Source organism: Strix aluco, chromosome 1, assembly GCF_031877795.1.
Source record: "Strix aluco isolate bStrAlu1 chromosome 1, bStrAlu1.hap1, whole genome shotgun sequence".
Classification (NCBI taxonomy): domain Eukaryota; kingdom Metazoa; phylum Chordata; class Aves; order Strigiformes; family Strigidae; genus Strix; species Strix aluco.
Genome location: NC_133931.1, coordinates 97,420,955 through 97,435,428, shown reverse-complemented (window position 1 = coordinate 97,435,428; position 14,474 = coordinate 97,420,955). Strand labels below are relative to the sequence as shown.

Sequence of the window (14,474 nt, the reverse complement as noted above, 5' to 3'; positions counted from 1 at the left end):
TTAGGGTTTTTCTAGCTGAAAATACTTTAGGTTCTTGGACTTGGTTGTTTATTCTCCAGGCTGACTTAGGCTGGAAGTGCAACCCAAGTAACTCATCTGGTGGGATGACAGGATAGATGGTGTCAAGGGTTGTTCAACAGTGATCTCTCAAAAAAGTTAAACATTGATGTACTCTAGACAAGTGCAGTTAAAGCTGTTGGCAATTTGATTGCTACAGTGCAACGAGAGGAGTTGGGACAAGGGAGGGACAAGCCGGGTAGGGCCATGGAGCATTCTTCGTACATAGCATAATAAGGTGACAATCAGGTTTAGACAAGTTAAAAATACCTTTTAACCTAAAAATACAGATTACTTAATCTTACATCTTTGTCTTCCAAAAGTTATAAAACATGAGTTTGCAGTTTCACCTTCGAACACAGGCATTTATTCTTTTTGAAGGTTTAGTTATCATTGGTACTAATTACCATGGATTAAACCACAGTGTTAAAAACCACATTTTTAAAAGTTTTAATGGTTAAGAGCATCAATTTAAGATGGGTCTAACCTTGCATACATAAAAATAAGCTGTCAGAAAAAAGACCTGTGAAATCTTTCAGCCTCCTCAAGTTCCAGCAAAAATTGAGGGTTTAAGGAAATATTTTCTGCAATATTCTCAGAGACTGATCAAATGACTAAAGAAACTGAAATCCAGTTTTTCTCATTATCTAGACTAAAAATTGAAATAGGGCATAACTAATGAGAAGTAAACTGATTTTTCAAATCACTTCACCTCTAATAACCCATGATAGTAGCAATATATGCTCACAATGTGTTGAAGTTTGCAGCACCTGTGTAGTTTTAACAATCATTTAACCATTCCAACATCATTCCAAATTATGGGCTCACAGTATACCTCTATTTCCCTTCTCAACATTTAAGCCTATCTTAATTCATTCAAGAACTCCATTAGTTGTGGAAAAATAGGAACTGATGAAAACTGCTGTTACAGGGGGTGATAAAAGCTAAATGACTGGGGAAATTACGCAAGAAAAAAAAAGGCAATTAATTTCTTACACAATTAAGAGTTTAATTAGATTATTTATTTTAAATGCATTTATTTAAGTGAATAGAAAGCTTTACAATAGACTTCACTCCTATTAAGTTTCAAGCAATACAAGAGCAGGTATCAGACAGACTACTAAAATTAGATCACAGTCATATTTGATCAGAAAACATAAGTCAGCTATGTCAGTAGCTTGGTAAGCAGCAATATTTAAAATTGGGCTCTAATTAATTGCTTCACGTTCAGTAAGAAGGGGAAACAGCATCACCTAAACGTGAAGTTCCTGATCTGTGATGGAGGTTTATCCATCACACCGAACAATGCTACTCAGCACTTCCTGAATAAAGACACTGCAAAAATGTCTTCTCCAGCAGAGACTGTCAGCCGTAGCAGTGATAACAGTCCACAAACACGAGGTCTTGGATACAGCTGTATGCACTAGCGCTTGAGAGCCTCTCAGCTGTAAACTAATTGAAACACATGAGGATGTTTGTTGGGTTTTGGCATAAAAAGTTAAAACTGGAATCAAATGCTGTTCCTGCCCCTAAAACTTTATGTTGATGTTTGTGGTTTTATAATCACGTTTATTCTCTGAAGGGATGCCTCCATGCTACAACTGTAAAATTCACATTAAAAAAGCCGATGACAGCTACATGTGAGGGTGCAGGTGGAAGCATGTTCTCCCAAAAGCTGCGCATGAGGGTGGGGATAGAAGCGTGTTCTCCCTTGACACAGACGTCTGTTCATCAACTGACCTGTATTTTTCCCCTCATTTAAATCCTCCAGGGCCACTTTTACCAAGACAGCAACACATAACCATAGGATCAGATTCCTCATGTCCGTCTGCCAGTCCTGGGCTCGGTTCAGTGCACTGGGATTTTGTTCAAGGAAACGCCTGAACGTGTAAGCTTGCCAGTTTGTGGAGCAGGTCGCTTGCCTGCTTGCTCCTTTCCATAGCCAACAAGCTCCCATTTGGCTGTGTGAAGGCAGGACAGCAAGGAGACCAAGGTCAAACCTAGCAATGCCCGAGGTAGCGTGTGTGACAGATGATAAACAGTGAGGAGGCATGCATGGGAGGAGAGTTTGATGCCCTCGAAAGCAAGCCAAACTGATTACTATTAAGAAAAACAACTACCGGCTGTCAGATCTCACGCTGCTTCTATGTTACACACATTTCCCACCTCTCTGTATATTTCAACTGTAAATTCTCTGGTAAAGAAACTACATCTTCCTTTGCATTTTCAAAGTTCATGCTGGTTATTGCTGTAAGCTGGAGGATATCAAGAATGCTGTCAAGCACACAGACGGCAGGAATAAGAACAGATTCCACTTATTTCTCTCAAAATTAGAGCTGTCTCACGGACGACTCCTAAAACTTGCTTGCAAACTATATATGGATCAAAACAGACTTCTTAAATACATATTCATTTAACCTCGTAATCGAAACTACAACCGAGTTTCCCAAGAGCTTTTCTTTCTCAGCTGAGAGCTACATACCTCTCAGATTTCTGGGATGTATCTGCTTTGTCCGAGGCATTTTCCTCTAATCTCATACACCACTTTCTCCTCTCAGAAATGGAAAGTACAGCAAGCAGAGAGATGGCAGCTCCATAAACTTGTCAAAGGGGTCAGTTAATCCGTATGCTAAAAAAAGAGAAAGAAGAGTTATGAGATCTATGCATTAGTAAGGAAAACAAAGACACCTATCTGCTCCCTTTCATCCTCAACCGGCTATGGAAACCAGCGATGAGCAAGAAATGTTTCTGTACCTATCCTTTTACGGACTGAAATGTTCCAATATCTTAAGAAAACTACACGAGGGTGAAACTCCTTTTGGGATTACTCAGGAAACATGAGAAAACTAAGACACTTTTCCACATTTGTCAGCTGTTTTCTAGCCAGAAAACGTCTTCCAACTACTTGTGTCCCATGCAAATAAAACCAGAAGACTAAATAAAACTTGACATCAGGCTTTAAGATACAGATCTTCATCTCAGGGTAGGGGGAGAGCAGAGTGGAGGGCAAACACACACTGAATCAGCAATAATCCACCCTATCTGTAACATCAGCTACCGCTGGGTTCCTTACAGGGAGCACGCAAGCGCAGAAGAACTCCCCATGGGATACTTTGGCCGAAATATCAGTGTACAGCAGAGAATCACACCAGCTCCTGACCCACCTGCAAGCTGTTGCACTGCAAATTTCTGCCCTGACGTGGTTCTGCGTGGCTGCAGCAGCCCCTGCGTTTACAGGAGGCTGCAGCCAGCAAAGCCCCAGTACGGATAAACCCCACAGCCCAAGGAATTCTTTTAACAGCCTAACACACAGATTTGCTGCTAAACTGGCACAAACCTGATTTTTGCATCCCCAAACCTACATCTTTTTCAAGATTAATGAAACTTTCTTACTTTTCAAACTTTTTTATGATTTGCTTCCAGTTTCAAAAGCATTTTGTTTAGTTTCTGAAATTCTACAGGATGTGAAATCTCCCACAGAACTATGGCAAACTACTTACACACGTTAAAAAAGAAAATGACTGCTGTAATTCCACTGTTCCAGCTAATCAAACTAAACCACTTTTCACTTTTTTAAATGGTATACTACCTCATGTTAACAGATTATTTTTTTTTTAGTAAACACTAGGAAGAAATTTTTAAAATTCATATAAAGTTCAGAATGGCCCCTAATATGAAAAAGTTGGTTAAGGATAGCTACTTGAAGGAAGAAGTATGTAGAATTTTTAGCATTTGTTGTAAGTATTAATTTAGGGGGTTTGTTTTTAAGACAACCATGGTTTTGTAAAAATGGAATTCAAGCCCACTTAAAATAGACTACTTGCAACCACCCCTTCAGTCTACAGACTGTTGAGGAAGATAATCATCAATTTTTAATGTTTCTTTTGTCTGTTGCTGCATAAACGGACCCAAACAGGAGAAGAAACTGACTGCAACTGACACAAAGGAGGGCTGGAAAATGTTATTCTGACTAATGGTTCTTCACTCGGGTATAACTGCACGTTAAAGGAAAAACAAGGAAAAATCCAAAACAGAGCACACAGCCTGTCAAGTCGTTCGCTCGTACCACTCTATCTTCAAGGACAACAGAAAGATTTAGGAATTAAATAAAACCTTATGCTAACAGGTCCATTTTCCTGGTCTTGGACACAAACTGTAAATGCAGAGAAGTGGCTGTATCGCTTGAAGCAACAAGCACTCCCTGAACCCCAGTCCCCCTCTACTCCGGGTGCTGCTGGGCTGAGGGTTTTAAAGATTATAATAAACACCGTCACTTCTTTACGCAAGTTATTTGGAGCAGGAGTTTGAAATCCCCCGGGTATCCGTAAATCATAAGCACCTCCCGATGCTGCCCTGCAGCACAAATGACATCTTATTTACGCTTTAAAACCACCAATTTCCCCCGCTCGCCAGCAGGACTCATTCTTTCGGAGGAAGAGATGGCCGTGTGAAAGCCACGGCAGAAACACCGTGCAGGACCCACGCGGAAAGTCATTCCCTCCTTAATTTGAACAAAAAGGGAGAGGGAGAAACGGGCCTTTGCAAACGCAGCGGTCACATCCTTCACCCCCCCACCCCCCCCCCCTCCTCCGCCAAAAAAATGCAGATGAGGGAGCGGGGCGGGGAGGCGGCAGCCCCGGGGCCCGGGGAGCCGTCGGTATGTGCGAGCAGGGTTGCAAAGGGAAGGGGAAGGGAGAGAGGAAAAAAAAACATGAATGAATAAAGAGGGAGGAGCCTGGGAAAACCCCTCTGCAACGCCGCACCGAACAAAGCGCTGCACACATGCCGGGGGGGTGGGGGGGTGTGCGGAGGGGGGGCGGCCGCAGCCCGGCACCCAGCGGGGACGGCGGCGGGGCCCGGGGGCGGGAGGAGTCGGGCCGGGGCTCCGCGGCCCCCACTCCCCCCCCGCCAACCCCAGCTGCGAAGCGGGGGGAGCACACGGACAGACCGCCCGAGCGCTGCCCGCCTAGGGCGGGGGAGGGGGGCGGCAGCCGGCAACCCTGGGGGGAGCACGGCCGGGGCGCGGAGTCCCCGCGCGTCCCGGAGGGGCCGCGGCAGCCCGGCCGGGGGAGGCGGGGGGGGGGGGGAGCGGGGCCTGCGGTCCTCCCCGTCCCCACCCGCCCCCCCGCCGCCGGCGGAGGACACATTGTGTTGTGGCTGCCGCAGCTCCGCGCAGAGGGGGGCGCCGGCCGCGGCGGGGGGCGGCGGGGGGCGGCGGGGAGCGCCCGTCCCGCCCCGCACCCCCCCCTCCCCTCGGCGCCTCCCCAGCCCCCCTCCCGCTCCCCCCCCCGCTCCCCCCCCCCCCCCCCAATCCCCTGCGGGGCCCGCTGCAAACCTGGCGGAGGGGCCGGCGCGGCGGCGGCGGCTGATGGCGGCGGCGGGGAGCGCGGCGACCCCTGCGCGGCGGCGGCAGCGGCGGCGGGAGGGGGGTGAGGGGGGAGAGCGGGGGGGCCGGGAGCCTCCTTCACTTGACAACCTCAAACACAAACATGACCCAGCGCCGCCGCCGCGCCCGCGCGCGCTCGCTCACACACACACACACACACACACACACACGCACGCACAGCCCGGCACCGACACCCACCCCTCCTCCATGCACCGTCCCCCCGGGCCGGCCAAGGCGCCGCCCCCCGGCACGGCCCCCCCTCCGCAGCCCCCCGCCGCCGTGCCGGCCGGCCCCCGGCCGCGCCCGCCCCCCGCGGCAGACCCCTCCTCCGGGCGCCCTCCCCCATGTCCCACACGGGAGCAGACCGGCCGCGGACCCCCCCCTCCCCGGGAACACACAAAGCGGGGGCCGGGGGGGGGGCAGGGAGCCTCCCCTGACAGGCGGGAGGGGCGGGGCGGGCCCGGCGGGGGAGGGCCGGCGGGCACGGGCGGGCTCGGCGCATCCGCCGGGCTCCCCTCGGGGAGAGACGCGCTGCCCGCCCCGCCCCGCCCCTCCCCCCCGGCGCCCCGGTCACTGGCGGGGGGAGGGGCACGCGGCGCGGCGCGGGCCGCGGGGGGAGGGGGCGGGGGGTGTTTTACCTTCTCTCACTTTCTATTGCAGGAAGCGGGGCCGGAGCAGTGACGTCACCGGGTCTCCCGGCCCCGCCCCCCTCCCCCGGCCGGGGCGGGCGGGGGGGAGGGGGGAGGCGGGGGTGGGGGAGGGGTCGGGGGAGGGGTCACCGAGGGGGTTTCCTCGCGGCCCGGTGGGGGAGGGACGGCGGCGCAGCGCGAGGCACAACAGACGCGCCGCGGGCCGGTGTCCCCGCCGCCGCCTCCCGGGCGGGACCCCACCCCACCCCCACGACACCCTCCGGGGCGGGGGGGGCGCCCCTCGCCGCCGCGGCCCCGGGGGGGAGGATGTCTCCTGAGGGGTCCTGCGCGGCGGCCGCGCCCGGGCCCGGCACGAAGCGGCGCCTCTTCCGAGGGCAAAAGTTACCGCCGCCCGGCCCGGCCCGGCCCGTCACCGCTCGGGGCGCTGCGCCGGTGCGCGTCGCGCTCCCCCCTGCCGCGGCCCGGCCCCCGGGGCACCGGCACGGCCGCCCGGCCGCGCACACACACACAGAGGCAGGGAGCCGGGGCTGACGCGGAGATCCCGGAGGTTCCCCCCCCCCTCCCCCGCCCGGGCTTCCCCGCGCCCCCGCCGCCCGCCCGGCCCGGCGCCTCCGGGGAAACTCACCGCCGCGCCGCGCATCCCGCCGCGGCCAACTTTTCATGCCGGGCGGCAGCCGGCGGCAGCGAGCCCCTCCGCCGCTGGAAGTGGGCGGGGGAGGAAATACGAGGAGGAGGCGCGTCGTGCTCTCCGCCGCGGCGCCCCTTTTTTGGCCCGGGCCGCGGGTTTTGCCGGTGGGGGCTGTGCCGCGGCGGTCGGCTTCCTGCATCAGCTCGGGGGGGGGGGGGGGGGGGGGGGGTGCGCTCCGTGCGGGGTCACCCTGCCCGACCAAGGGCTGCCCCCCCCCGGGCAGGGAGGCACGGCCGCCGCCGGGAACCGGCGTGCCTCCCCTCAGAAGACGAGGTGGAGGGGAGGGGGCCTGGGCTGGGCTTTTGGCGCTGAGGAGGGGGGCTCCTCTGGTTTAATTCTTTTAATCCAAACTCCCTGACAAAGAGGTGTTGGCTGCTTTTCGTTACCGCTTGGGTTTTCCATCAGGTTTTACGTTTGGAGCCAGCACGTGATGTCTTTAGCAAATAAACCCAATTAAATATTTCTTGCATCACCTCACTGTTCCTCCTCCTCCTCTGCCTGCGCTCCCCTGGCAGCCCTGGGGCTCAGCTGGAAGCTCTCTGGCCATGCTACATCCTTCCCTTGTAAATTTAGCATCCAGACCAGACCCTGACCAGGGCCTGCCCTAAGAGAACACGACCACCGTTTCCAGAGTCTTCCTTTTTTTTCACAGGGCCTTCTTTCAAACCACGTTTAATCACACCGGGTTTTCACAAGGCAGATGAGTACTCTCGTCCCCATTTCACAGGGGAGAAGCCAAGGCGGGGAAGATGCAGAGTAGCTCAGTGCAAAGCTGTGTACTGACACGAAACCGCTTCTGTCTGAGCTTTTGGCCACAGGTGCTGTCTCTGGGCTGTTTTTCCTCTTGAGTTCACTTAAATTATACCTTGAAAACATTGATGGCTGACAATGGCAGCAGGTTCACTGCCATGGGTAACCTGTCCTGCCTCCTGCCTGGAAGCAACAGAAGCATTCACTACACCGAAGGCAAAAATAGGTGTACGACCTGCCTTTCCATTGCCTGGCTAGTCTGCAACCTGGCAGTTAGGGTGAGAGATGGTATTCATCACAGAATTAGCAATTTATGGAAAAAACAGACCCTCAAGGAGTGTCTTCAAGAGAAACGTGGTATTCTACCACTCCAGTTAGACAAGAAAGTGATGATTCTTTTGTTTTAGACTGTGCTTGTCTTCCTCCTCTGGCTTTCAGACTTAGGGCTCTGACTTGCTAAAGAGCAGAATTGCCATAAGCCTGAACACACTAGCCTGATCCTGCAGGTGCCATAAGCTTAAAATTAGTGTACCAAGTCTGACCAGTCACAAACCTGAGATCAAGTGACCTCTGAAACTAGGTCTGGACCTCTACTTGTTCTGTTCAGCTGTCCCTGAAAGTCTGTCCTGCTGGCCTTTGTGATACATGGCGTCCAGCTCCTCCTTCTGCCACTCACTGTCTGAAAGCTCCAGGTCATTGTCACCAGAGTTATCAGGGAGGAAGCATCACATGCTGGCCCTTCCTCACAAGAAGCCTGAGAAAAAAGGACCCACCACAGCTGCTCCTGGTGCCAAAGGAAGTCCTAGGTCACCCGTCTCTTTGCAAGGACCTGAATAAGTTCAAGACAGATGCTCCAATGTGCAAGTTGAAATGAAAGACAACTGCAAATCCCCCGGAGCCAGCAGAAAATTGTTCTTCTACTGAAAGCAGTCACACTGTGTCCCACCCAGCAGCCTGAAAATCCAGCCCTCTCACCACATGGATACACGCAGGAGTATAATAGGTGCCCTTCCTCTGCAAACAAGCACAAGTGTCTTTACAAGAATGACTCAATGAGGTGTCAAAGAGGAGGCAGGTCCCCAGGGAGGCATGGGGCATGTCAGATGGTGCCAGCTGATCCACCCTTGAACATAAAACCAGTCATCTCAAAATCAGTTTGGGTCAGAGGGCAGAACACAGAACTGAAAGTCTGGCCCTGTGAGGTTATTCCCACGGCCATCTGAAAAAGCGTCCGAAGAAGCAGCAATATGCTGGCAACGCTCCTCAGCCTGCTCACCTCCAGTGAGCCGGACTAAGGGCCAGAGACCCCTCCAGCCCAGCTCCGTGTCGCTCCAGCAGGTTCCCACCCTGGGCAGGTAGAAAATACAGTTCTGAGGCCTCTGAAAAGGTGGCATACCAGGCTGTTTATCCTAGGCAGACCACTTCATCTTTTTCTGTCTGTTTTTCCATCAGTGAAAAGGAAGTGCATACCCACTCAGTAAAGTACTTTCCCCAAAGTACTGTGGATGATTGCTAGTAGGAGGCACATAGTAAGCTTCTCAAACCTGCAAATGAGGGAAATTCTTTAAAAGTTTTCAGCGAGATCTAAAATGCCACATCAATATGCACATTGAAAAAAAAAAAAATCCTTCATGGCAGAATGTAGATACTTTTAAATTTTCATCTAAAAGGAGCCCTATAGGATACAGATTCCCTTTAAATGACTGTGTGTATATCTGAATGGGAAAATTATTAAGGCTTTTTTCTTTCTAAAACTCCACTGCATTTTCAGGAGGACACCTATTTTTAAACATCCTCTAGATTTACACTCAAAACCCCTACGCTCAGAAACTGGTATTCTGTACTGGCTCACAGGTATTTTATGTATAAATATATACACATACACACATTAGGCTCTCAAGAAACCATGATACATTAGGTTCTTTTAAATAATTCATTGTTAAGCACCCCATGATAAATCTGTAGTTGAACAGCGTGTGATTTTGCTAGAATTCTTGGTATATATTGAATGCGAAGCAGTGTGGTAAATTTAACTATACCGAGCATCAAATGTGAAAATTTCATATCGTACATTACATCCTGACACGCAACTGAGAATCTTTATTATTAAGGCTTCAGGGAATTTTTGAGGGAACTTCTGAAGTTCTGAAAAGAAAAAACAAGACTGAGCGCTATTTCTCTCCAGAAGTTGAGATTTTCTTAGAGAAGGGAAATTCCGTAAGTAGTCTGTATTGAATTAACATAAAGCTTTTGCTAAAAGAACTGCTGTCTATTAGCTTGTGCTCTGAGGCTCCTCATTCAGCGCCATTCAGATGAAAGTCAGAGTATCTTGGCTTACCTGGCGCTCAGAGTGTTTCCAGGGCTTGCTGCTCCTGCAGTGGGGCCAGAGAGATAGGGCAGCAACCGCTGCTGCAAGGGGAGGTCATTTTTCCCCTTTTCTCCAGCAGTAACTGTCGCCCCAGATACTTGCCACTCTCCCTTGTCAACCACGACCAGATGCTTTCCTGGAGGCAGGCAAAGACGGCACCAGGGACCTGGCTGTGTCTCGTTCCCCACAGCCTGCTGCTCTGAGCAACGACCTGGTCTTGGTTGGGACATTTTGCATGGCAATGTCTTGCATCTCCTCCCCTTGCAGGATATCTTAAAGGGGGGTCGCTTTTATGTTGTCCCATAAGTTGAATCAGTTCCTTCTGATTTGGAGAAACTGGCATTATATAATGGAAACATGTTCCATTGAAGAATTTTGGCCCAACCTTACTTTTTACTTGCATATATACACTGCAGCTCTGTGTGGTGGTCACTGGTGTGGACTCCTGCGTGGGGTGAAAATATGTCCAGCTTCAGGTTCATCAAGTGATATAGGGCACAATTCACTGACAGAGCTTCACCTTTTTTCCAGGTATTATTAACCAGATGTTTCTATGAACTTCATGATCACTGCTATCTAGTTATTTACACCATGTTCATCTTGATATCAGAGCATCTCAGACAAGAATACCTGTGTTTAAGACGCTATGCTGAAAACTGTTTCGGTGACTATTTGTCCTTCTCCCTCCTTGGAAGAGCCCCAGCTGTTGCAGTGCTCCCCCAGGGGTAATCACAGGAGAGCTTTCCCAGCATCAACTCCTCCAGGCAGGGGAAGCAACCCTCACCCTACGTAAACCACCACCACAGCCTGACATCAGCCTTCTTTCCTCCCAGCACACGAGGCACCACGTGTCTAGTCACAGGACAAGAGATGGGACGAGAGACGGGCCACAGAGCCAAGCACCCGCTGAGGAGAACGCCTTCTAGCAGAGTCCTCTTGAAGTCTCCTCCTGCCGGCAAGCTCTGGCGAGACTAGTGCTGTGCCCACACCACGTGCAGCATCCTCCTTGCAGAGACACATGACGAGGCCAAGAGCAAGAGACTCATCCGCAGCACTTTGCAGTCTGGCCGTACTCCCTGCCCAGACAAACCTTCCATGATGGCATGCCAAAGTCTAAGGAGGAAAAAAAAAAAAAAAAATTAAAACCAGACTGGTTAAACCAGTGCTGCCTTTTTCTCCAAAAAGCAGCCCCCGTGGCTGGCATAGGCCATGCCCATGCTGCTGCCAACCTGCACTGAGCAGGATGAGGAACTGGCTGGACCACCACCATGTGATGAATGCCTTGTACTCAGCACACCGCACATCTAGCGGGGCTTTGTGAGATGTGACACTAAGCTCTTCGGGGAGGGAGGTAATTGCCACATAGAATTATGAGATCTGGGATGGAGAATTTGGGAGAAGGCAAAGGCTCAACTGCAGTGCAGGATATGATACTGCTGGGGTTATATTAAAAGGCTGAGCCAGCTCAGACTCCCTTCCTCCTCCCCGAGATGGAGCTCACCCAAGGCCCTGAGCACAATCTTGTGTCCAAACACGAGGCAAGTTTGAGCTTGGGCCGGTGCTCTGAAGTTAGCGTAGATGTAGCCATGAAAAGAAAGTCCCAGAGCTTTTCACTTTCCACTGAAAACTGCTTCAATCTTTTCAGAAAGAACTGTTTCTCTGTAAGTCAGCAGGCTCTGTGCTTTCACAGCCCTTTTACTCCCTTGCACTCATGTATTTTTACTCTTAACAGAGCTAGACCGGTTTCTTGCCATCTCTGAACTCTTTCATGAAGTTGCTCATATTTTCCACTGCATCTTCCCTTCACCTCAGCTCGCCAGTTCACTCTGATCTTTCTTTCTCAGTAGCTCTAGGTTCTGAACTGTTCATTTAAATACGGTGTGGTTTGCCAGCATCTTTTGCTAAGCCTTTTATTTTATCTGTTAAAGAAACAGAGACACATATGCACTTAACACAAGTGCACCTTGCCAAGATGTTTTCAGTGGTATGCTTCTTCTTTAGATTTGACCATAAACTTTTTAACATATCTGAATGACTAAAAAGCATTTCATCCTGTGCCTTCTTCCCCAAGTATTTTTGCCATTCAATGGCACTCTAGTATTATGTTTGCCACAGATATGTATGAGAGAGGCGTTTTAAATATCGTGTTCTGAGCACATTAAGTTAGCTTGGCAGTTCAAAGGTTGCAGGGTTAAAAGGAAATAAGCAGAACCTCATTATTTTCTCTGGAAATGTTTTCCCTTTCCTCCTTCCCAGTACAGATGTGAATATAAGAAATACACAAAGAGGAAAAAAAAAAAATCCCCATTCTATTGAAAAATCTCAAACAAGTTCAAATTTCTTTGATTACTGGGATGTTTACTTTGCCAGGCATATTGCAGATCATTAGGCACAGATCAACAACAAAACTTCATGTTCCTTTAGCTTTGTCCCCCTGACTATGAAGTGACATTCAAAGAATATATGGAGGATTTGCAGTGGTACATCACAAGTCAGACATAGAGCACCTTTTGTAAGCTGTGCTATTTTTATCATTTAAAGATGTTCAGTCCCCCTTAAATCCAAACGGCTACAACAATAACTAAATATATGGGTTTGCTTTGAATGATCTTGGTGCCTTTCTGTTAATAATCCTGCTATGTAATATCTCTGTTTGTGAGGTCTCCTGAAAAAAATATTTCCTCTAGCTGTGGCCAGTGATTTTATTAAATGTTTTTAAACTAAGGCTAACAAGTGTCAGGCTCCAACAATGAGGAGCGTAGAAAATTTTCAAAACACGCTTTAGCGAACCAATGCAAGCTAAAAACACGGCACTTGCAGTCTTGCAGCTGTCCCAAAATTCCACAAGGCCGACACTGTAAAAGCCATGGAACTCATTTTCCAAAATCCTATCACAGCAGCATGACTGCATCCTATACCCATTTTCACACATCAGTAAACAATTACCCATGCAGTGTACAAGACAGAGGAAAACTAGGTGTAGGAGAGCAACAGCAATATAAATAAGAGACCTGGTTTAAGTCCGGCTTCTCACTGCAGTAAGGAGAGAAATATTTTGGGTTTGATTTTTTACAGATTGACCAAAGGCTGCTAGGCAGCCCAGAGAGCCAACATCCAGTCCTGTTTCCCACCGGCTGAGCTGTTGCTCCAGGCTGGCTTGGCAACCTCTGCTTGGGCTTCTCCAGGTCCAGCTGCACATTGTACCCCTTCCAGAAAGTTGTGCCGTGGGCTCATTGCATTCCAGTTGAAGACCCTTTTCACCAAGAAGGGATAAGAGATTTCACAACTGACTATATCTTTTATTTAAGCACTGTAATGTCTTGAAAGGCAACATCAAACATTCTGTAGGGTACAACAGCATGCCTCAAAGCTGTTTGTTGGCTTAAGAAATAGTACAACAAAAAAAAGCACACTATTTCCTTCAGAGGTGAATCCTCCCTCAGCCCTGTTTTCACAGCAAGTGTTAAGGCCTTTTCTACATTACAAGAATAGGACATATGTCTTATTTTGATCAAACTGTGGAACAGTCATACCGATGAATCAAATGCGCGTGCATTTGTGGAGAGGAGAATCTGATGCTGATGCACAGTTGAGCTTGCAGATAAGCTCATGGCAAAACAAGGAAAAGCAAAAGTTAAGGCATCAGATCCTCCACTGGCTTAAATTGGCATAGTTCCTCTGAGATACGTAAATTATATTATTGCCATAGAAATCTTACAGGAGGAGTGGCTGGCCAGCCCGTAAAACCCCAAACATGGCACGCACTCACTTCTTAAAAATACTGACTTTGTCAGCGGTGACAAAAGCCCAGGTCCATACTTGACCAGAAGAAATCCAGCACGGGGGCCAGGCCTGCTGAGATAAAGAGACCCAGCTACATGAGGCAGATGCAGAGCACAGATAGGAGAGCAGTTTGCAAAGAACAGCTCAGCTCCCCAAAGGCTTCAGGCACCAGAGTGCAGAGAGGGGGAAGAGTACATAGCACAGCTGTGAATCCGTCTCTAGAGAGGTATTTCCCTTGTGAAGCAATTTCTCCTGTGCCTATCTTCAGGAAAAAATTTGCATGTCTGTTAAGTCCCACTAGTGCACTCTCAGAAATCCAGAGCATATGCTTGAGGGCTTCTTGTATCAAGTTTTACAGGCACCATTTGAGCACGTGAGTTATCCCCTTGGCTTAGGGGGACTACTCATGCCTAGCGTCCCTGATGATCTTACTGTTGCCTCCGCAGTAAACTTCAAACTGAAAAAGAAAGTGAATGTTACTTAATCGAAAAAGTTCGTAGAGAATTGAAACATAACTGAACCCCTCCTCCTCCCATCTAAGGCTCAGTTTTGCGTATCTGACCCTGTGAACAGCTTGCACAACAAGGCACCGAGATCAATGGGGCTAATAAACCACACGTTGCACTTTTTGTTGAGTCAGAGACATTGTCTGCAAAAATTCATAATCAGTTCTGCAATACCTCACCATGAATGATCTTATTATCAAGACTGTATGGCCATTCTGGTGTAATGCTTTAGATATCCTTCTCTGGTAAAAAACACAACTGTGCATTACTTTTGTTGTCTCTTAAA

At 49.6% G+C, this 14,474-nt stretch overlaps 1 protein-coding gene across 4 annotated transcripts in view; it reads right to left on the bottom strand.

Moving 5' to 3' along the window:
- The window catches only part of HIVEP1 (HIVEP zinc finger 1), a 129,640-nt gene extending 122,851 nt beyond the window's left edge, over nt 1–6,789 (bottom strand). Inside the window, exons 1-2 of one of the 4 annotated variants that reach the window (XM_074828347.1) lie at nt 6,719–6,789; nt 2,540–2,686 (exon numbers count right to left, since the gene is read on the bottom strand). In XM_074828347.1, coding sequence (XP_074684448.1) covers nt 2,540–2,579 — 40 coding nt within the window. In that variant the 5' untranslated portion in view covers nt 2,580–2,686; nt 6,719–6,789. Of the gene's footprint in view, nt 1–2,539; nt 2,687–5,392; nt 5,660–6,081; nt 6,142–6,718 lie in introns of those variants that run through there. The other 3 variants (XM_074828342.1, XM_074828348.1, XM_074828333.1) reach the window with 3 other exon arrangements.
- Nucleotides 6,790–14,474: the final 7,685 nt, after the last annotated feature.